The sequence below is a fragment of the Pempheris klunzingeri genome, chromosome 10 (genome assembly GCF_042242105.1).
Source record: "Pempheris klunzingeri isolate RE-2024b chromosome 10, fPemKlu1.hap1, whole genome shotgun sequence".
Classification (NCBI taxonomy): Eukaryota; Metazoa; Chordata; class Actinopteri; order Acropomatiformes; family Pempheridae; genus Pempheris; species Pempheris klunzingeri.
The window spans coordinates 2,552,994-2,577,478 of NC_092021.1; the positions used below are offsets into that span (position 1 = coordinate 2,552,994).

General features: G+C 40.4%; 1 protein-coding gene across 1 annotated transcript; it reads left to right on the plus strand.

Annotated features, from left to right (window-relative positions):
- LOC139208583 (serine/threonine-protein kinase Nek5-like) lies at window positions 1-23,369 on the plus strand. Its single transcript, XM_070838304.1, has 23 exons — window positions 1-129; window positions 1,450-1,546; window positions 1,642-1,739; window positions 1,916-1,999; window positions 8,444-8,514; window positions 9,186-9,272; window positions 12,015-12,069; window positions 12,716-12,829; window positions 14,022-14,108; window positions 15,423-15,519; window positions 16,376-16,488; window positions 16,581-16,624; window positions 17,135-17,317; window positions 17,864-17,942; window positions 18,713-18,826; window positions 18,950-19,030; window positions 19,510-19,611; window positions 19,992-20,072; window positions 21,266-21,358; window positions 21,440-21,614; window positions 21,939-22,049; window positions 22,424-22,541; window positions 23,057-23,369. The coding sequence occupies exons 1-23, from the start codon at window positions 7-9 to the stop codon at window positions 23,367-23,369; spliced, it is 2,520 nt and encodes an 839-aa protein (XP_070694405.1). The 5' UTR covers window positions 1-6.
- Window positions 23,370-24,485: the final 1,116 nt, after the last annotated feature.

The following is a 24,485-nucleotide window of genomic DNA, read 5'->3' on the forward strand; positions in this document are numbered from 1 at the left end:
GGTGTTATGAACAATTATGAGGTCATCCGTCAGATCGGAGAGGGTGCATTTGGTAAAGCCTTCCTGGTTCGCGATAAAGGGGGAGGTGGAGATGGGCAGTGTGTGGTCAAACAGATCGACCTCAGAAAGGTACAAGAGTTTCTGACCAACACCTGTAATTCACTGGTGTTTTACTGTGCTGCCCTTAATGGGCGACTTTGGTATTTTTAGAGCTGGGCTATAATTTTACATCATGTGGGTTCAAAATGACTGATAGGTACAAAAAGTTTTGGAATTGGTCAAGTAGATTGCCTCAGTCGGCAACTGCAAAGCAGGCTGCGATGTAATCTGCTTGTTTTTGCCACTGACAGTCTCAGATTGGTATTCAAAGTGTTTGACAACTTTATAGAAAGGATCCTTACAGAGACAGGCCTGTGAGATCCTTTTGGTTTAAACAGAAACAGCTGCAATATCGATGTCTTCAAAACCACTCAACTCCATTGACAAAGGATTTGGACAAATAATGTGGCTAGCTGGTAGCTGCTCAAACTTTAGCAGCTTTAGAGGCACGATAAATCTAATCTTGCGCTCTAAAATTGAACCTTTTTGGATGCGTCTGAATTGTCGAGGCTCTGGACTTGGCAAGAAGAATTAGCTCAAAGAAGCACATTGAAGAGATGGAGAGAACCGGGATGTTCTGATGAGACTCAGATCCAGCCTGGTACTGTACCTTGCACAGTGAGACCACTGGCAGCTCAAATAAGGGCAATGTTGTAGAGCTTGTACATGGATTCGCGGAGTTTAACACGACCCTTTGGATCATCGACAGTCTTCAGTGGTAGGTCAAACACCATACAGAACGACAAAATTGATGGCGGAGCTCTTGTTATCCAGAATGTGACTGAAAAAGAAATACACGTGTGTATGATGACTCACAAACATTAACTCAGGGAATAGAGGAACAGCCATGAGGAGAAACGTTATCCAACAACAGTACATTTCTGTGGCTTCAAACATGACATCTTATTATTCAGGTTAGTTTGTGTGACTTTAGTGTTTTAAAGAAATAAACCCTTCAAACACCAAAGTCACACAAGGTCTTCTGTTTTGCAAGGTCAAATTATTGTTTTTGTCAATGGAGTCTGGTGGACTTGAAGAGAGTGATATAACAGATGTTTCTAAATAAACCAAAAGGATCTGACAGGTCTACCTCCGCAGGGATCCTTTCCATAATGCTGTCTGACTTTTTATAAGCCTTTCGGTGGCAAAAACAAGCACTTTAGTGGACATTTGACAAATGTGTCACAGTGTTTCACGGCTGCTGGCAGAGACGATCTACTGCTACTTTCTAACTTTTTGTACCAACCTCTGATTTAGGCACCAAAACATGTAAAAGCTGTAAGAGCTGTTGTAGGTTAGTGTTCATTTCCAGTGTTACATTGTGGTATTAAAAGTGTGTTTGCTTATCAGATGTCGGAGAGGGAAAAGGAAGCGTCCAAGAAAGAGGTGACGCTGTTGTCGAAGATGAACCACCCCAACATCGTTGCCTTCATCAGCTCATTTCAAGGTGACTGTATCCCCACAGAGGTCATGTGATCGTGTGTTTGAGTGTCATTGTTGAGTGCATACTGAGTATTTACTGTTTACTGTGTGTGTGTACAGAGAGGGGCAGCCTGTATATAGTGATGGAATACTGTGACGGAGGAGATCTGTTGAAAAAAATCAACATGCAAAGAGGAGTCCCCTTCACTGAGGAGCAGGTACACACACACACACACTTGTGACAAGCTTTTTTCTTCATGTTCATTCCTAAATACTGACACTCAAGTGGACTCAGTATCCTCCCCGTGTCATTAGGGCATAATTGTGCCTTTATTAATATGAAAATTCAACTTAAATACACACCCAGTGTCACACCAAGCCGTGTGGTCCTCAGGTCGTGGACTGGTTTGTTCAAATCTGCCTCGGCCTCAAACACATCCACGACAGGAAGATTCTTCACAGAGACATCAAATCTCAGGTACCTGACCCCCTTCACTGCCACACACAATCATAAATCCACCTCTTATATCTAATGTTTTTGCATTCATGTGTATGTTGCTGTGTACTGCTGCATATTTTTAAGGCTGTGCTAATTTTACTGATTTATATACCGTTGGGTAGTTAAACCTACAGCACTGCATCATGGTCTGTAAGATGATCATTTGTAGCCTGTCGTTCTGTAGTGATATAATGCTTGTCTGAATGAGCTACAATCCACAACAAAGTCTAATTTAACAGTACAATCCAAAACCCTTTACACCAGAGGATATGATAAACTGTGCCACCTCCATCCTCAGCCTCTCATACTACAACTCAGTATGTTTAAAGCAACATGGTGCTGACAAACACAGCCAAAAATTATATTATAGTAATAACTCTGAACATACCTGAGAGACATCAGTGACAACGTGAACATTCATTTTTAACATGTCCGTATTCATAAAGGCTAATTTGAACAACTGTTCACTCAGACCTGCAGCCTGTTACACATTTTTATTTACAAAAATGTCCACATGGTTGCAAAGAAAATGGGAGCTACGTCTTTTTACAGTAAGTCCTGCTGTGAAAAACACTCTCTCTGACGGCGCACACAAGTATGAGCTTGTCCGTTGGATCGATGTGGAGCAGTGGGCGCTTGTCCCGGCAGTACGTCTTTAGTTAAGTACATGTGTTTGTTATTTCCACATTGTAATCCTCACGAAACAGGACTGCGTTGGCGTTTTAGGTCGACAGCGTTTCCTCTGATTGAACAGCGACCCTCTCTTTCACACCGTGGAGCTGCTTGAGTGTTTATGTCTCGGATTCAGGAAGGATGCATGTATGCACCCTGCAGGTTCCAGTCGCTGCTTCAGTGAGGCAGACACACGTGCTTGAACTGAAGCACTTTGGTTGACTCTCCCTGGCTTTCTTTGAGATGTTTTGGCAGAGGAATTGCTGCAACCTGGCAAACCATGCAGATGGATACTCTGGATTCTCCACACAATGCAGCAATAGCACATTCCAGGGACTGAAGCACAAGTATGAGATGCTGCACAACACTCCAGCTATCATTAGTCAAGTCAAGGGTGCATCTGATCTGTTTTACAAGACAGCAGATATCGCCCATCTCTGCTCAAGTAGTCACTGGAACATGAATAGTATTCCACCTTGTTGTTCTGCAGTACTAATTTGTGCTCAGGCTTGGTTCTGAAGTTGTTGCTTTTGTTTCAACGCTTATGTTGCGGTTGTACTGTCATGGACTGAGAAACTAGATGACTGATAGACGCAACCACATGGTTTATGTGTTGAAGCTTGAATCCGTCGTCATATTTGGAGAGTATAGTGTTGGCTAGCACTATATTGTTAGCATTGTCATATAGACATGCTGAGACTTCTTTCGTCTGTATGCTTCTCATTGCTTTGGTCCGCAGAGCAGCACTCTGTACTTCTCAGTCAAGTATGTAATGACAGGTGACTGTTACATTACATTCAGTGGGTAAGTGCTGTCCATAGCTCACGTGCTTTATCATCATATAGTATATATATATATTTATGGGACCATAAACTTGGGTTCCACAAATGCCATTAAACTTTGAAAATCGCTGCCTTCTAAGTTGTTGATTTGAAGCATGTCTTTAGCGATCATCTTTGAGATGAGGACTGTCAAACCACCAAATTAACTTTGTCAAGTGACAAAGCTAGCCGTTGATTGTTGATCTGCCTCATCGCCAGTGCAGCTGCAGCCCCACCACTGCCACTTTCTGTTGGGTGCTCTTGTGCATCGTTGTAGTCAACTTGTGATTTGCAGAGTTTACACTGCACATCATTTTCATTTTGTGAACTTTTTTTTACAGCCTTCTGTGTATTGCTTTCCTGTTAGAACCACAAATATCTAAAAAGTCAACTTTTCATGAGCTCAGAAAGTCTGATCAGCTTCATGATTATGCATTTTCCAGCTGATCCAAGAAGATTTTAAATAGTTTATTGAAGTTAACCCATAAAGGAATGCTTCATCCTTCAGTTTATCCACCTTGTTTTGGACTGCAGTGTTAGTTGACCTTTTTTCTTTTTTTTTGTATGACCCTCACCTGAGCTAACTCACCTAAATAGCTTATTTTATATTGTCTAAGAATGCTTACCAACGACTTATTGAAGAGTAACTGGTTGCTACAATCATGGCATGACTTAAGCTGTTTTCTACCCGAGTACCACCTCTGTTCAAACCATTTTTTATTGGCATAGTCACTATACACACTATCATATACACACATTGCAATTTCAGACTGAAAATACCCGGTAGTATATCCCAATCATATCTTATATAAGTAGAAAACAGCTTAACATTATACCACGATGTATTGAATGAATAACTGATGAATGATGAATAATAAATAATATTCCAGATGTATGAGTGAGTTTTACATGATGTTTAGTGTTATAATGTTCTACCAATAAACATGCCAAAAATAATACAAGCTTTATTTAGTTAGCTGGCTCTACATTTCTGTTGTGGATCAGTCTGGCTGTGTTAACCATGTTAACTAAGGCTAGCTCTAATATTAGCTTTGGGAAGACTGACGAGGATGTATGAAATGACCTCTCTGCCTCAAAGCTTTGCTTATCCCAAAAACAAATATGGGCAAGAGAAACTTGTACATTCTTTATTTACAGCACTTTGGTGGGACAGTACCACCTCTAGCTAGCCATTGACTAGAAGTACCTGACTGAAAGTCTTACATGAAAAACTTTAAAAGGACAGTGTCCACAATTCCACTGAAAAGAAGGTGAATATGGTAAATGGTCTGTATTTGTACAGCGCCTTTCTAGTTATTTCACCTACTCAAAGCGCTTTACATCACATCCTCATTCACCCATTCACACATCATTCATACAGGAGGAATGTAATTTGGAGGAGACTGTTCTTTCATACTCATTCACACTCTGAAGCCATGCTTCAGGAGCAAGTTGGGGTTCAGTGCCTTGCTCAAGGACACTTCGACATGTTGACCCATAGGAGCTGGGGATCGAACCCCCGACCTTCTGATTGAGGGATGACCCACTCTACCACTGAACCACAGCAAGTGCAGTCAAAGTCAGCCCTTAAGGCCTGTACGTACTCCGCAGGAACAGAGGAATTTGTTCTCTCTCCCAGGGCCATGACGTCATTCTATTCTCGCAGCCCCGGTTTGGGAGTTCTCGCAGCTTGTTCTCGACACATCATCTGGGCAGAACTTTTTTCTCGTGTGGTGTCCAAGAACTATTGTGTCATTGGTCGAAAATTTGAAGCGGCCGTGGTTAATGCGGAAAAGCGGAAAAAATTGTCATTCCAGCTTTTCTGCTGACGCGGACTTCCCAGGAGTTCTGCACTTGAGTTTGAAGTATGAAATGCCCTGGTCAGAACAAATTTTGTTCTTGTTCTTGCCACCTCGAGAAATTAAACTAATTTCTCTGTTCTTGCGGAGTATGTATAGACCTTTAGACATTCATGGTTTTCACTAGACAGGAAGGGGATTAATATTATATGCATATTAAGCCCAACAGCTGTTTCCATGATTCCTAAGTTTGAGGTTGAATTAGAGCAAAATGACAAATTCCAGTGTAACTTCCACATCGTACGTTCAGTGCAGCCACCGGCTGTATGCAGTAAACTGCAAGCTCATGTTCCCTAACTCTCTAACCTCTGTGCGGGAAATTCCACTGGTAAGCTAACAGGCTAGCGGCCAAGAAAGCAGCTCGACCAAAGTGGGAACAAGCACTTAAATTGTCCTTGTAAATCTAACAGAAGTGAATGTCCAGCAGCTGGGTAGCATATTTCTTGCCTGAAATTCCCTCGCTAACAGCTTTAGGTGGACTGCTCAGGAGAAATAAGTCAAACTTTACATGGCTTTCTGAAACGTCTCTGTTCATACAACGGTAAGCGCCTTGCATTGTGGGACACAGTAGGTGAAGTAGACTGGTCCCATGCATGCTGTAGATTTAGCTTTTGTTTGCAAACTGTATAAGACAAACTACATTTTGGCCTATTCAATACAAACTGCCAGTCTAGTAGGCCATTTCCAGTACAGCCCTAGTCTTTTGTTGTGTTAAGGCTTTAGCCTCTTATGTTACTTCACAGGTGATTTTATTTTTTTTTGTGTTTGAAGTTTATTCTTATTCTTTTGGAGCTGTGTGTAACAAAAAGCAATTTCCCCCTGGGGATTATTAAAGGAATTCTGATTCTGATGACAGTTGGCCACCATGTTGGATTAGTGGCCTCACAGATGATGTCACAGTTGGCCACCATGTTGGATTAGTGACCTCACAGATGATGTCACAGTTGGTTGGATTAGTGACCTCACAGATGATGTCACAGTTGGCCACCATATTGGATTAGTGACCTCACAGATGATGTCACAGTTGGTTGGATTAGTGACCTCACAGATGATGTCACCAGTTCTCATACGGAAGATTGTATATAGACCTTGAAAAGATCAAACCCACTGAGTTGGAGTCGACCCGGCTCCCTTAGATGGGATGATGCAGCGGGTGTCCCTCAACCAACAGAGGCCTCGAGTTGAGCCGGCGAGTTTCTGCAGGGTGTTCCCCCCGCTGTCAGATTCAATCGGCGTGCAATATCAGGTATAGGGGAAGCCCAGCTTGACTCGTTTCCGTCGCGCTGCCTCTGTTTGTGTGCCGCCTGCATCATTCCACCTTCGTATTTACATTTCAAGTATGAATTTTTATCTGGACTCGGGGCTTGGTTTGTGGACCGCCACTTTGAGGCCTTGAGTCCCGCTGTGCAGGCGTCGCCATATTGTTTTCATGGCCCTCGCCATCTTGGTTTTTAAGCACCAGAATAGACAAACTGCAGCTAGTTTGTTTAAGGAAACAGGACAGGCAGCTGAATCCACGCACAATGTGATACAGAATTTTACTACTGTACTGCTGCTAGTTTGACGCCATTCATGGCCAGATATCATCTAAGGAACAGCTGACCAGTCAGACAAAATGAAAAGAGCCTGTCAATCAGACCCAGTATCATTACCATCACCTTTCTAAGAAACCAGTGGAGCCTACAGGAAGTCACTGCAGCTTTAGATAGAGCCAGGATAGCTGTTTCCCCCTGTTTCCAGTCTTTGTGCTAAGCTAAGCTAAGGAGCTGCTGGAACCAGCACAAGTGTAGTCTGATCAGCAACTGCAGCTGGTTTGTGTCTGTCCATCACCCACAAGGTGGTCCCCTGTCACTGTCATGCATTGTTTAAGCGTGTCGGTGGGGCTGACACTCAGATTTGATCCTCAGGTAATGTGTAATACCTTAAACAAATGGTCTTTTTTAAAACAATTATTCATGCAGAAAAACAAATCAGCATGTTTTCATATCATTCATATATTAATGAATTTTAGTGACTTTTCAATGACTACAGGGGAGAAGTCTGAGCTCTGAAGCTCCAGAAATTCCATCGCAATTGTCACTCCAGTTTTGTGAAATCTGGCAGATTAAAAAATGACAAATTCCAGTGTAACTTCCACATCGTACGTTCAGTGCAGCCACCGGCTGTATGCAGTAAACTGCAAGCTAATGTTCCCTAACTCTCTAACCTCTATGGCAGGGCTGGGCAATTCATTTCTACAGGGGGCCACATGAAAAATCTGAACTGCCATGCAGACAGACGTAGATACATGCGTCCTTACGTAAATAATAATAATGCCAGGCTTTTCAAAATAAAAGCAACACAGTTGTATTGCATGCACAGCATAAATACTTGTTCATTTGTGTTTATGACTGACATACTGCGGGCCGGACAGGGATTCTTCTAATTTGGTGACACGCCATATTCTTCGCTTACATTTGCGGGTCTGGGAATTATACCAAGGAGCTTGTCTCTTTTCTTAAATTATCCTCTTTTTTAGAGGGGTGATGGAGTCATTCGCAGGGAGCCTGAAGCACTATCGACCAGATAATCAATTTGGGAGGAGCCAATCCACTGGACTAATTCCAAAACTTTTTGTACATACTACTAGTAATTTCAACACCATAATAAGTACAAATAGGGCTTAGGTTTAAACATATGAAGTTACCCTTTAACATGTACATCATACATTCCTAGTTGAACTTGTACGTGTAAACGCCATCATCTACAGACCCGGGGGTCAACTTTTTAATTAGCGGGTATTATCATTACAGAGTTGAAGACATAGTGAGGCTGAACTGTCCAGAGCTCAGCTTTGAACAAAGACTTTGCTGTGTGCCAACTCCTAGAATAACTCCACACATCTGACCACAGACTGCGTCTCTGTTCACAACCATCACTATCTTTCATCAATCATATCTGTTTACACACACACACACACACACACACACACACACACACACACACACACACACACACACACAATACATGCCCAGTCACTGTTTCTGCTGGAATACAGGCATGCTTTCATCCCTGCTCTCCCTCTGGTCTAGAATATCTTTCTCACTAACGGAGGGATGAAAGCGAAGCTGGGGGACTTTGGAATCGCAAGAATGTTGAATAAGTAAGTGAGTGCCATCTTCACACACACACACACACACACACACACACACACACACACACACACACAGAGTGCAGCTGTTTATCACTTAGCGTTCTGTAACACATGGTAGACATCCAAACAAGCCATTTTCATTCCACAAACTGTCGACCGGGACATGTAAACACACATGCTGAAGAAATAATGGTTGGCTTGCAGCACTGTACATAGCATACTGTGTGTGTGCATGTGTGTGTATACATTTAGTGTTTCCTACGAGAAAGGACAACTATTACTAACGGGTACATTTGCTCAAGTACTGTACTTAGGTACAATTTTTATGTACTTTATTTGCATATTTCCATTTCATGTAACTTTATACTTTGTCCACTACATCTCAGGGGGAAGTGACTTTTTACTGCACTCCATTTAGGGCCTCCTGTCATATCAGTCTCTCAGTCGTTGTCATATCCATTCAAGAGACTTTTTTTCCTCTAAACCTTGCATTTGGTTTCATTTCAATAACTGTTCCAATGATCCAATATTTCATTAAAAGAAACAAACGTGAGCTTTTATTTTATTGCATCCACTCTGACAAATGTTGTAAAAACAGACCACCAAAATACAAATTAAGGGGAATGTAATGTAGTTGTCATACATATTGAACCCTGACTCAGTGTGTTGTGGCTGTGCAGCACCATGGAACTGGCCAGGACTTGTGTTGGGTCACCCTACTACCTCTCCCCAGAGATCTGTGAGAGTCGGCCCTACAACAATAAGACGTACGTATGGTCGTCACTCTGCACAACTCCAGTAACCTGAACCACCCTGAATGTCCACAATAAGTTCTTCTTTGACATTTCTGTCATTCTAAACAGGACAACAACAACAAAAACATCTCTGGCCTAAAGCATAAGAATCATGTGGTTTATTGCCAAGCAGGTTTTCACCTACTGTACAAGGAATTTGCTTTGTTTTATTGGTGCATGACAATAAACATAGTTAGAAAAAAATAGAAATAATAAACAGCGTGCACTGCAAAAGTGCCCAGAGATAATGATCAAAACATAAATGTGCATTTAGGCAACATATTGACTCAGATCTAGGACTGGCCTCCACACGGTGAATGTCCTGGTCTTTTTTCAGTGATCACACTGATGATGTAGAGGTGTATATATCAAATATGATACACTTGGCGTTAAAGGGTTAAATCAATTTCTCACACTTTAGCTTATGTTGTTTGGTTTTGAAAGGAAAGGCTACAGCATGATGACCACAGGTCATTTTTCATGTTTTTGGATAAAAGAAAAGTCTATTTCAGACAGCAAAAGTCAGGGAATTTAATGAATTAGTGGGTAAGCCAAGGCGAATCGAGGAAGTGTATGATAAAAAAACAAGGTCATGGAAATTCAACTTTTTAGCTTTTAGAAAGCTGTGGAAAAGTCAGGAAACTTTCATTTGACTCAGAGTAGGAGCTCCATAGGCCTGAATCATGGCTTGGTGCCTTTTGGTCTCTAAGCCATGATTGGGGGAGGGGTTTAGCAGATTGCTCAGGTCAAAATGAACCCTGACCCTGTGAGAGGAGCGTTTTATTTTTGTGGTCATGATAAGAGTGCAGGGTTATATATTCTTACTGTCGTGTTCTGGCACTTAGAGGGGAGTTCACTTCAACAACATGTACAAACACATTTACACACATTCTTGCTCACAGGAAACTCAGTTGTGCAGCAAACTCACACATGCAAACCTCTCATCCGTTGCCCTCTCTTTCTCATCGCTCTCTTCTCTTCTATGTTCTTGTTTAGATACAACTGAGGTCAGAGTTTCTTCCTCTTTCCCACACTCGTTGATATAATGGAAGTAACTTTAACCCTGAACTGAACCTAATTTTGAACTCTAAACCATGTTTAAACTGTCAAACAGTTCTTTGATGAAGAAAATGTCCTCAATTTCAAGGCTGAAAACATCAATAGGACTTCACAAAGACAAAACTGCACACACACACACACACACACACTTGGTTCCTTGCCAAAAAGTGAATGCCAGAGCTGAAAACCTTTTAACAAGACTTCTCTGCCTGTAGCTGTGCTCTGATTGGAGGCTTCACTGCTCAGAAGTTTTGTTTGTGGTGATCATGACTTAAACTCAGGGGTATGGAGGACTGAAACTGTTGTGATCAAAAAGTAATAAAGAAATAAATGAATGAGAGATAAATGACTCACTAAAAAATTAATATGCCATAAAATGCAACAAAAATAATATTAGAAATCAGTCATTTATAAATGTAAATATAAAAATGTAAATACAAATATTTCTGTTTTAATTTGGTTGGATATTTATTCACTTTTATATCAATTCATTTCTTTGCTTTCACAATTTATTAATTAAGTTATTTCTTATTTATTTCCTCAAACTAATTTATTGCTGCATTTCCTTTTGACATTTTTTTTCATGCATTCCTGTGTCATTATGCAAATGAGGAGGCTGTCTGCATGATGGGGTCAACTCTTTGTGCATTAGTTGATTGATATTACATGGTTGGTTGCATCCATGTGGCTAGGCTAACACAAATTGCTAACGTTACACTTTCTCCAGGCAGAACTGAAGCATTTAATGTTTGCTCATCTAGCTGAAAATACTAGATGAAACATGTACTTTTTCGTGGGATGCTCTGACTATCATTTTGTTTCACTTGCCAGCATATATGGATTTTTACAGTAGTGGCGAGATTGAAAAGTGACTGATGGTACACAGCTAGTGGTTCAGCAAACGTGCCGTTCCCGACAGCGGTCGGTTGCTCACACTGTTTCATAACGTCATACTGTCAGGCTGTCACACCAAAGCACCATAAATAAAGGAATGTATAGGTTTCTCTTGTCTCTTCTGTTGTATGTGTGATGCTTTTAGGCAAAGAGTTGACCCCATAATACAGACAGCCTCCTTATTTGCAAAATGAAGCAGAAATGCATAAATAAATGTAAACATAAATATGTTTATAGAGTTAAATGTGCTGTGTAAATAAATGCATTTTTAAATGGATACATTAATAAATACATGGATAATGAAATGGGAATGTAAACAAATACAAATACATAAGCAATTTTAAATAGAAATATGGATTTGACATTTATAAATTACTTATTGATGCACTTGTTACTTATTGTTATTTTCTGTGCATTCAACGGCATACTAATTTATTTGTCAAATAATTTATTTATTTATTTTATTTCACTTCCAGTCTTCTATACTGGAGGACTGCCCCAGCATTTTGTTTCAACAAGAAACAAGTCAAGTGACAAGAGATGTACTGAAAAAGCTTCTTTGTAGTGACTTCATAGATACATGATACACATCTCTTATTCTGATGAGTCTCACAACATCATCACTGACCTGGGAGAACATTAGCGGGTGACATAACAAAATCAGGAAGTTTGTCCATGAAATTATTTTGGTTAAATTAATGTCAGATTGCATTGTGTGTGTGTGTGTGTGTGTGTGTGTGTATGTCTGTGTCCTCTCTGCAGGGATATCTGGTCTCTAGGCTGTGTGTTATATGAACTCTGCACCCTGAAGCATCCAGTAAGCTGTACACACCCAGCACACACACACACACACACACACAGATGAAAACTCCAATGCGCCACTAACATTGAGCTCATGCTAACACTAATGCTAATTTAGTCTGCAGAGTGCACTCATACAGTAGAGTCAGAGCCAAGTGACCAACAGAAATAGTTCTGCAACTAACAGTTGTTCTCATTAACCATTAAAGGGTAACTGATATTTTTAAACATGGATGCTATTTTTACGTATTTTGTGTTCAAAATGACTAGTTGGTACAGAAAGTTTTGGAATAGGTCCAGTGGATCAGCCGCAAAACGGGCTGCAACAAAGTCCTTTGGTGCAAAGTGCTGAACTTCTTCTTCACTAACAGGCTCAGACTATTATTCAAAGTGTCTGACAAAATTCAGAAAAAACCTGTGAGGTCCATTTTGTTTAACTAGAAACAGCTGTTATATCGCTCTCCTAAAAGCCAGCAGACCGTTGAATGATAACTACACTCTTAAACTCTCTTAAATATGCTGTTTACTATTATAAATGACAAAGAAACGGTCTCATCTGAGAGGCTACGAACAGGGAAAAGATGATGATGAAAACATGATGAATCGATTATGAAAATGCTTTGTGTGTGTTTGTGTGTGTATGTACCTGCCTTCATCTGCAGTTTGAGGGCAGCAGTCTGCGGCAGCTGGTCAGTAAAATCTGCAGGGGGCGCTACAATCCCATACCCAGCCGCTACTCCCATGATCTTCGCCTGCTGGTCACCCAACTTTTCAAGGTCAGATGATCTGAAGACAGTTTTTTATCATTTGATCTTCCCAGAGTGTTGATACAAGCTCAATGGACGGTCACTAAATGTGTATGAACAACAGGTACTGCTAGATGAACCTGAAGGTGAACTTGATGACATCTTCAGCATCAACTTGGGCGAGTCATGACTCAGACTTACACAAAGGAGGAGCTGAGAACTTTCTTTCTCTGTTCTTTCCTCCTAGTGAGTGCAGTGTGGGATTATGACGGTGTCTTTTTCTTTGTATACAGGTGTGTGTTCGGATCAAACTTTCACCCTGTGTTACGTTTATGACCGTAGTGTTTTAGGAGGGTTTTGCAACCTGGAAATATTTGCTCTTAACATCCAATGGGAGCCGATGAGGAGGGGCCTACCTCTATAGATGCCACAAACCTTTGCAGCGTTTATTTCCTCTATCAGCTGTTACCAAAATAACCACTAGCACTGTCATGTACCTGTTGTGGAAGTCCTGGTTACACTGGAAAAAGGAACGCAGCTAACACTGATGCTAACTTTGTTGACAAGAACTTACCATTGCTCAAGTTTTCCAATATTTCCAACATTTTCAACTGGTGTGAACGTGTATATGCGTCTATCCGCATCTTTGCATTGACTTTGTATGTGTCTTATATGTTTTCAGACGTCTTTGGCTTACTTTGTATTTATCAAACTTTATCAAAGTCTTTCCTATAATCACCTGCTAAGTTGCCTGAGTTCAAAAGTATTTTTAAAGAGGAAAGTGTGGATGTCAGTGTCAGGAAACAGTTTTAGCAGCTGTTCAGGATATTATTCCTGGGCTGCATGTAAGGAAGCTTCCATTGTCTACCATGGACACTTGGGCAGATAACACACAATGCATCAAACACACTGATTAGTGTCATTGCTGGTGGAAAAAGTTTGAAATGTTTACTGGAACTTTTGAATAGATTTAACAGAACTTTCACAACTACCAAATAACCTTTCAATAAAGAGTTCATTAGTTCAAGAGTTCATTGCTGTTATTCAGTGTATAGACAGTAGTATTTATAGAGTTGTAGAATGTACAGTAGGTGTTGGAAATCTACATTTTGTCACTTGTTGGTCAGTGTATCTGTGAAGCAATTTCTGCACATGATGCTGCTCTTGGTCTTGGTTTTCTTTTTCACTTTCACTGTGCACACACACACACCCTTTTTTTCAGGTCAGCCCGTGGGACCGTCCTTCGGTCACCTCTGTCCTCAGGCATCACTTCCTGGAGAAACACATCAGCAAACACTTGGAGCCACAGGTAATGAATCTGATTGGTTCGCTGATCGGGCTGATGTGCCCCATATCCATACTACATACTAACAAATGATGCAAACTCAAAAGAGACAGTATTCCTTCCTGCAGTCAGTTTTAGAGTGTCCTGTTGATGCATGCTATTCTCCCACAATGCAGTGCACAGAAAGATCTTGGAATACAAATCCTAAAAGAGGCATTTTCGTCACGCACATTGTGTATTTTTTATTTATTATTGCATACTACAACAGTATTCTATACAACACAAACCAATTCAGAACACACATCATCAAACAGTATATGTATAATTGTAATCTACAAAAGAAATCCAAGTGACTAATAAATAAATTGCCTATCTTCCCTTTCAAGGCTTTTTAGACAGCAGTAGCTCTGTTAAACACATCAACAATAAACCAATACACAGTAAACCCCAGCACATTTCAGGAATGCGTCTCTTTAATCGTCGTAGTAGAAAACAGAACTCACTTTCCACTTCTCCCAAACCACACAGCTCACACAGCTCTTAATGCATGTAGGGTTAGGCATGTCACTGTGAGTGTCGCTTAGGGAATGCATTTTTGTTATTTTATTGCATGCAATTTTATTGGCTGAATTTAAGCCAACTGATTTTGTGATCTGAATTGAATTTTTAGATCTGACTTGGGCTTATTGTATTTGAGCAACTTGTACCCAGCTCAGTACCCAACTGTAAAACAGACTGTCTTTTTTTTTGTCATCACAAACACCTGCAGTAGATGACCTAATTAAAACATACTTTGCAAGGATTTAGCATTAAGGAAGTACTAATTTGTCATTTGTAATGACTTTATAATGTCTTAGAATATTTATTTTTTTCTCATATATAATATTACCCCCTTATCCCTGGCTTTTTTTGCTGTTAACCTTAAATGGCCCTTATTTGCTGTTGTAGTTCCCCCTTCATTTTTTAAAACTGGGTGGGTAAAACACCCCTCAATATAATAGCCTAACAGTACTGCAACCTACAACCTCAATAATAAGCCTACAGCTAGATTGATTGATTAAGTCAATCAAAACTTAACACTATTGTCTTTGTAAAGGTAGATTTTATGGCTGAGCTGTTGTATTGGATTAGATTAGATTTTATTAATGTACCTAATAAAGTGTATATTCCTGAAATAAAGTGAAATATAGTATTTAAATCTTTATGGCCATTAACTGCTGTATAAACTGTGTGTGTGTGTGTGTGTGTGTGTGTGTGTGTGTGTGTGTGTGTGTGTGGTCTCCTGTGTGCACATGTGTATGGGTGGGTGTGTATGTGTGTGTTTTCCTGTGTGTGCAGGTAATGCAGGAGGAGTTTAGCCACACAGTGCTGCACCGAAACAGAGCAACAGCTCCTCAGGTGGCTAAAACAAGAGCAGGAGCAGCAAACACACCTGGTAACACTGCACATGAACATGGAAACAACTTACATGCAACACAAACAACAACAACAACATCAACTACATCAGCAGGGAAATGAAACGAGTCTTTAAATGGTTTCAGTTGAATGTAGACTGTGGCACCACCCAATGGTCGTTTACTGACACCACATTTGTTTGGAACACATCCGTTAAACTGAAGGGACACCCGACTCTCCCCTCGGTCATATCGTTCCTCCACAAAGACGAGCTGAGACCTGATTGGACAGATCGTAACAGCGCCACAACTTGGCACTCATTGTGTTTTGGTAACAACAGGACTCAAAGTTACTGGTGTCTTAAATCATCGAGGGGGTGTCTGTTTTATTTGCTAGGCTGCTTCACAATGGTTCCCTAACGTCATCCCTGCTCTGGAAAAGCACAATGCCTTTTTTATGTCTCTCTTTTTACATGTTTTTCATGTCATCCGTGCAATATGATTACTGATTGTATGCTCCTTGTATTGCTTTTATTTTATCTTTTCATTTTATCTCATGTATGTTTCATGCAACCTGTTACGGAACCTCTAGCCAAAGGATTTCACTCGAGTGTATCTGAGTGACAATAATCTATCTGAGTGACTAATCTTTCATTTTGAATCTTGAATGATTTATTGTGTTGAACAATGAACTAAAGCTAAAATGAGTTCATTCAAACTTTGAGCTGTTAGACAGAAGAACAAGAGCAAGAAGAGCAGACGTAAGAGGAGATAATACCACCTATGGTTGTCAAATAATTGTTTATTCAAATTGAAACCAATGTCAATCAGTCAACAGCTTTGTTAATCAGCTGTCGACTTGTTGTTATTTTAACCTGAGACGCATCTTTTGTCCAGAGAAGATAAAGAAGTCCAGACCTGCAGAGAGACCGGGGGCCTTTGTGAAAAGACGGCCTGCTAAACCAGGATGGAGAGTCCCAGTCAGAGCCTACACACCAGCCCACTACAAGGTAATAATAATAATAGTTATTATAATAACGGGAAAACTGTTGGGAAAAACCACCATTGCAATAGTAATAATACTATTTATTTATGATGGCAGCCTCTTCATCACAGAGCAGGAGCTGCAGACAGAGAACTCGCAGGGCAGCATCACCAAAGGTGAACTTACTGTATTGACTCAAATTACATTAACCCTTTCATGCATGAATTATGATAACCTCAGTGTTTTTATTCATCTTTAGGCATGAAAAACAAGATTTTAACTTTTTTTTTTCCAACCCATATTTTATAAAGATATATTTACACGTCCAGTAGTTGAAATATAGCCAGTGATGCATGATGTTCAATTCAGCGGACATGTGAGTAATCATAATTTCCTCACAATATAAAATCAATACTTGGAAAATTTAGCAATTGCATAACTCCTTAGATGTTACTTGATCTCACCATATTTTTCTTACCTGCAAGGGTCTCTTTTTATAGAAGGTTTGAACAGAAAAAATTAGCAACTTGGTGTTTCTGGCTGTCTGTTGGCCATCTTGGTTTTGGAGTTAAACTTTAAAATCCCAGGAATGATCCTCAGATATCAGAGATGCTGTGACATCTCATTGAGCTTTATATGTGGACCTAAAACTTTTGCCATTATTGATCAAGGTTTAATGGACAGCAGCCAGTCAGCCATTACCACCACTACCATGCCCAGCTGGATGCCTTTCAGAGGAAAAAGGAAGACGTCCTTCCCCCTCCTCCTCCTCCTCCTCTTCCTCCTCCTTCTCCTCCTTCTCAGGAGAGAGAGAAGGATCAATGTGAAGTCTACTCTGTGGAGCCATACCAGCTGTGAGTGACCCATACACTGTAACTGACTTTCAATCAAGAATCATTTTCTCGTTTGACTAAATACTCATTTTGTATATAAATTGTCAAAAAACTGGAAATCCCCTTCACAGTGTCCCACAATCCAAAACGATGTCTTCACACTGCTCATTTTGTACGATCAAGATATCGAAGATATTCAATTCCACATACGGAAACTGAGAGCAAACCACATAAGGGCATTAAAGCAGGATTTGGGAAGCTGGAAATCAGCTGGTCGCCAGGCAATTTAAAGTGACCAATTACCCTCACCTGCATGTCTTTGGACTGTGGGAAGAAGTCAGAGTACCTGGAGAAAACCAGGCAAGCACGGGGAGAACATGCAAACTCCACTCAGAAAACCCCCAGATTCAAAGTTTTGTGTTTACATTTTAGGAAATAAGCTTATTTCCTAAAATGTTGAACTCTTCCTTTAAGTCAACAATCCATTTGAGCTCATAATTTGTTATACATTGTCATAATACAGTTTGGCAAAAAACAGAAACACTGTTATGTCTCTGTGTCTGTCAGTGTGGCTGCAGCACGTCATGAATACCTGCAGAGGAGACAAGAGGCCAGCCAGTACAAGCTGAGAGCAGAGAAACAGCTGGTAGGATGAAGCTGCATCATGGAGCCTGTTCTATCCTTCACACATATTGACTCATCCATATATGATGAGCTCAATTACCAAATCATTATATTAGAGATTTTACCTGTCAGATCCTACACTGAGGTGGGAATTTAATAATATATGTTACAAATGTGTTTAAAAGGATATCTCTGGCCAATCAGAAGGTCGGTGGTTTGATCCCCAGCTCCTATGAGTCAGCATGTCGAAGTGTCCTTGGGCAAGACACTGAATCACCAACTTGCTGTGTGTGAACGAATAGATTAGAATTAGATTCCTCCTGTATGAATGATATGTGAATAAGGATGTAATGTAAAAGCGACTAGAAAGGAGCTTTACAAATACAGACCATTTACCAGTTACCATTTGGTGTCTTTGAAGAGGGCGATATAACGGCTGTTTCTGGTTAAACTAAAAGGATCTTACAGGTCTATATCTTTAGGGATCCTTTCTTTAATGTTGTTGAACACTTTGAATAACAATCTGAACCTGTCAGTAGCAAAAACGAGCACTTTTAGTGCCAAGGTTTTAAAAAATAACAGAGGTATCTTTTAACATATTACAAAAAAAAAAGAACAATTCTAAAAATAAAAATAGTAAAAAAAAAACATGCAAATGGCCACAGAGTACATTAAGTGTCCTCTGTCAGACTGGCTGCTGCAGTAGATTACACCGACACATTTTTAACGTTGAGTGTTACTGGTCATTAAAATGGCAACTCTAAACATTCACCGTTCCTCTCTGACCATCAGGGTCTGCGTCCGTGTACAGCTGAGTGTATCAGGAAGCCCAGCAGTCAGGAGCAGGAAGTGGGACAACTGGAACACCATCAGGCACCTCAGGACAGGAGGCAGGAGGGACAGAAGGTAAGACATAGGAGATATGGCACTGGTGGGATGTAACTAAGTACATTTACTCAAGTACTGTGCTTAAGTAAAACTACTATAGTACTCGAGTATTTATATTTTATGCAATTTTATACTTCCCAGGAGTACCTGCATCAGCTGCATCTCATCAGACAACAATATCACCAGGAGATGAGACAGATGAGGCTTAAAGCTGAAGCAGAGGTACCAACATACTTAATTCAAATTCAGGCTCCATTACAGCATCCAGGGTTGACAAGATTTTTCTCATCCAAAGGTTGAAATGTTCTTCCATCTCTCTCTGTCCCATAATGTGTCGGCAGATGTTTTGTAATGTTAGCTTAATGACGGCTAACATTACAGTACTGCACGGTGATACGTTTCAAATTATATGATGGTGGATTTGGATCAAAACAGGAAGTTCACTAAAATAATGATTAACTTTTGTTCATGATAGGAAGGACTGCTGAGCCCCATTCAGGGGAGTTTGGGTGATTTTAGCATTGCTGAATTGTTAAAGTTCCTGAATTGTGTCTTTTCTATGATTTCTAAGTGGATTTATGGCCGTTTATTAGGTCACAACATCCTTCTTTCAACCCAGATAATATCAGTAACCGTATTAATTGTGAGTTTATTCCTGCCTGAGTAAAACATCAATACATTTTTATTTGGTCTCGTGTTAGGCTCAGCCACAGCACAAACATGAAACCTTTGTGGTGGAGAAACCGAGAGACCCAGAATCTTCAGCAGATAGTAAAGAGCAGCAGAGAGCCCCACCTGCACAGGTAAACACTGGCATGAAATCAGCTGAGACACACTCATTGTGGTCGTGATGATTTTTATACACATCAGCACACGTTGGTAAGCAGCATTTGAATTAAGTAAATAACTGTCTCTCTACCATAGACCTGCATTGTTGTCACTAAAAAATCAAAAGCATGTTATAAAAAAGTTGCATTTGGTGACATCTGCCTATCGTGGAGCTTCTCTCCAGACGTACAAAAAAACAAAGTAGCCCCTAGGTTGTTTGAATATCTTTAAAAATGTTTTAATGAAGAGTCTGATTAGAATCCCACAATCCTCTAACATGTTTAGGGCTACAGTAATTATTCTACAGAGCAGCAGTGATGTATCATATCATTCCTCCTTTGTCTCTTTGCTGCAGGATATTGAAGCAGCTCTAAGACAGATCAGAGAAGTGAACAGAGATCAAAGGAGAGCGCCAGAGAGAAATCACAAGCACAAGGTGAGATTAGACTGAATAAACATTCAACTCAGACAGTAAAGATCAATCAATCAATCAGTCAATCTTTATTTCTATAACGCAAGGTCCGGACCCAGACGCCATTCTATACAGACCCGGACCTATTATCAATAAATTATAAGGGGATTTTAAGTTTGACGAGGCGCTTCTATTTTAGAGCAGATCAGGAAACGCACAGACCAGTTGCATTCGAGTTACGCCATCCCACGTGACGCTACGTGGGTTTGAGATTTATATATTGTAAAGTTGGTTGACTGTTCAGTCAAGATGTGACAGTTAAAGAAAAAGAGAAAAGCTGCCGCTAAACTTTATTTTCTAACCAAACTTATAACAGCAACTACAGTACTGACAATAGGAATATGACTAATAATTAGCAATATGGTAAAAGAAGCTCCAGTTTCACAGAGAGCACTGACAGGCTGTCCTGACATACATCCTCTTCGCATTTGGTGGAAACATCATCAGAAATGTATTGTGGTCCTCAGCCATTGAGAGGCTCTATTATCTGATACATTGGAGGCCAGTGCTGAGAGAGAGGACCATCACTGTGATCTAACCTGCTGAAAATTTGTTTCTCTTTGTCCTGTCTGGACACAAATCCTCTAAGTCTTGCTGTTTTCAAGTTCGCAGAACATAAACTTTACAATTGATTTGAACAGGCAATTACAGTTTGAGATTTCTGGTTTTCAGAGATGGACACAGACAATTATCTCAATTCTGTCTGCATTTAGAGGAAGACAGTTCAGGCACACCCACTCTTTTATCTGTTCAATTCCCTTCTAGTGAAAATATATGGGACTATAGTCGCTTTGCAACAGAGGAAGGTAAATTTGGGTGTCGTCTGTATAATTAAGATTTATCATATTATTGTTAGAAAATTATTGACATTTTGACCCTAAAATGATCGGATTGGAACTGAGATGTTAACCTTTTTTAAATAGTTTGTGTTCGAATCAGAGTGTTTATCTAATAGCCTAACTTATACAGTATTTCGTTCCTCTGTTGAGTGTCAAAACAACCACATGTGGTTGTAAATCAGGTATTTTACAGACAAATAATTGTACTGTGAGTCAGACAGGCCTAAACGTAACTCATCACTGATTAAGGAAGGAAAAAAAGTACAAACTTCACAAAAGATGAGCATCTGATTGTCATTTTACTTGATTTACTTGCAGAAGGGAATCATGTTTGAGATACATTTAAATGATGAAGGGATGAAAGAGGATGCAGACAAGAAGAAAGAGAAGAGGGGAGAGGAAGAAGAGAAGGTGGGTAATGGAAAACAAAAGGAGGAGCTAAGTGCTACTCTTGTCTTCCCTCTCTCATTGTGTTTCTAATTCCCCAAATAGGAAGTGGACCCTTTGAACCAAACTCTGAGCTTCCAGGAAGGAGAGGGGTTAATGCTCAGGGATTGGATGGAGATGAGAAGGGGGTGGAGCCAGAGGACTCCTCAGACTCTCCTGGAGGCGCTTGCCAACATGGATGTCAACTCCACCTACAACACAGCGGTCGAGACTGAACAAGGTGCATTAAACCTGTAGAACAGCTGAGTAAAGATCATCAAGAAACTTTTCTGGTTGTTAGTTATCTATTATTAAATAGCGAAGGACAAAAACAAGTTCATCATTTGATCTCCTCTTTGCTCCTCTCTGCTTTCCTTGTCCTATTCTCTTACTTTGAAGGTCATTTTTCTTTTAGCTCACTGATTGGTTATCAGAACAGCAGTCAGTCAGTTGTGACCTTCTTTCCAAGTAGCGCAATTGCATCCCATTAGCTTTAGTATAACCAAGGAGAAGTTCTATAACAACACAAACACCCAGTATGTCCTCTATTTCCCGCCCCCCTTAGGAGAGGAGGCAGCAGGTCATAGACAGTGGGTTGAAGACCCCCCCAACACCCTGCTGAATGCTCTTGCTGAGGCTGAACTCACATCATCAACTCTGGACTCTGTGACTGCAGGTGGGACATCACTGATATTTCATTTAATTTACATTATAGTGTATAATTATTAAAATAATGAGATATTCAATTAAAGGAAAACTTAGGTGTTTTTTAACCTGGGCCCTATTTGTACAGAGTTTGGTGTCTAAATGATTGCTAGGCACAAAATGTTTTGGAATTGGTCCAGTAGATCGCCTCAGCCTGCAGCTGTGAGACAGACTGCAATGGCAGCAACATAATTCTTGAAGAGAACTGCACCCCTTTGTATGTATATGTTGCTCATTTACACACCAAAATATGTACAAATAGGACAGAGGTGTAAAAATTCCGCCGCCTAATTTATCTCAGAACATAGACAGAAAACTGATGCACTCAACTGTATTTAGTCTCAGATTTTGAGCCAGAGAAGGAAAGAACAGAAGAGGAGGAGGAGGGGGAAGAAGAGGAAGAGGACTCTGATGTGGAGATGGATGAAGAACGTCTGGAGCCAAGATCAGATGATGACGACACGTAAGTCAACACTCCCTTCTGTTCACTGCCCGCTGTGCTTATGAATATGATTATAACACACTATAAAATAGTTCCTCCACCACTGAAAATGACTGAAACTTTGCTTATTAGAACTCTCTTGTACATTAATTTTGCATTGGCTTTACAATCCAGAGGAAGTAAAGGGGGAACAAGGGTTAGGGGTTAGGGTTAGGGTTAGGGTTAGATGGCCTGTCTTGTCATAACTTACAAACATTTTTGGAATCACAAAATGTTGATCATCTCCCACCAAAATAGGAATCGTTGCCATATTGATTTCAGGCACTTAGAATAACAATCTGACTCTGTCAGTGGCAAAAAGTGTGTCCAGTGGACGTACTTTGATCGGGTGCAGCTGTCCTCAAAGGATTATGCTTCTGTTGAGGCTGCTGGCTGATGTGGTCTACTGGACCAATTAAAAAACCTTTTATACCTGCTAGTCATTACGAACCAAAAATATGTACATGTGTGCCCTTCAACTTCCTATTTCCCATCAGGAACTTTGAGGAGTCAGAGGATGAGCTGAGAGAAGCGGTGGCCGACTCCATGAAGAACCTATTTATCATGGAGGATGGGAGCTCAGACGAGGCAGAGAACACAGAGCAGAGGGCACCGCTGGATGATGGGATGAAGGAGGACAATGAAGGTACAGCGAGCACTGCAGACTCTCACCAAATTCAGCCAGAGGTCAAGCATTCACAGGCAGATACCGCCGGACCAACTGTTTCCTCTGAGCCTGAAGGAGGTGCCAGTCAGTGTGAGTATGATGATGGTAACTCGGCTTTAAATGAGCAGCATCAGACCACCTGATGGCTCACAAAGTCAGTGCTTTTTCTGAGCGAGTCAGATAATAGGAAAGCAGTAACTGGAGTGAATCTTTACTTAAATTGAATTTAATTAAATCTACGCTGAGAGTCTGATACAACAAAGAAGCTCAAATAACAGGATATTAACAAAGTTGCCTTTATTGTCTTTAGTTTTAATTATGTATAGACGTAATTATTATAATAATAGATGTCCTGTGGGGCTTTTGACCACTAAGAGCACTATGGAGCAGTTTTTTCCATCCATGGTTCCCTGCTTTGCTTCAGTTATGCATGGAACCTATTAATACGCCAACAGAGGCAACAAAGAAGGCCGATGTCAAGAAAACATGGACATGAACAATATAAGTTAAGTAGCTACTCATGTTTGTTTGACCTGCAGGATAAACACAATGTGTTTTGGTAAGAAACACTGATTGTAAAGATTTTGTTTGAAGGATAACTTCAGTATTTTTAAGACATTTCTATTAGTTTCATGTAGATTTGTAAGGAAGGCTACAGCCTCCTCATCACTCACACACATCTGATGTTTTTGTCTGCTGCAATATTTTGTTTCCCTGTCGGTTGATTTTTATTTTGGAAGTATAAATGTGGTCTTACTCCATTTCTTTCTAGTTGTCCACAAATCCCATGAAAAGACCAAAACCAAGAACGTTAGTCGGTCTCTCTCTCTCTTTGTCTGAGGCCCTCAGCTCCAAGCTCATCCTTCCTACTGATGCCACAACTCTTCAAGAGCACCTACCAAATACACACGAGGTGCGATAAAAAGAAATCACATACCAGCACTCATATATACGTGTGCAACACAGGCGCTGATGATGATGGAGCAAATTCTCACAAACATTACTGCTTCCACCTGCTCCATGCACATCACAACAGTCTAGGAACTTTTTGATTGTATCTCATTCCATATATAGATACATTCAGTGTTGGCTTGGGCCTTTTCATAGGATTTATTGACAATAGGAAAAAATATACTAGACTTTCACATCATCTTCACTACAGGTTTGATTTCTGATCTTAACTGTTCACTTTGTACAGAACACAAGCAGTAATTATACCTTTCCTGCACTCTAACTCTGTATTCACTCAGTTGCCACAG

Bases quoted from the DNA above. Each gene is read 5' to 3' on its own strand.
- LOC139208583 (XM_070838304.1), top strand. From the start codon at position 7: ATGAACAATTATGAGGTCATCCGTCAGATCGGAGAGGGTGCATTTGGT. The intron at 15,520-16,375 runs GTAACACTGCAC...TCTTTTGTCCAG, and splicing joins AGGAGCAGCAAACACACCTG to AGAAGATAAAGAAGTCCAGA. The intron at 18,827-18,949 runs GTAAGACATAGG...TATACTTCCCAG, and splicing joins GGAGGCAGGAGGGACAGAAG to GAGTACCTGCATCAGCTGCA.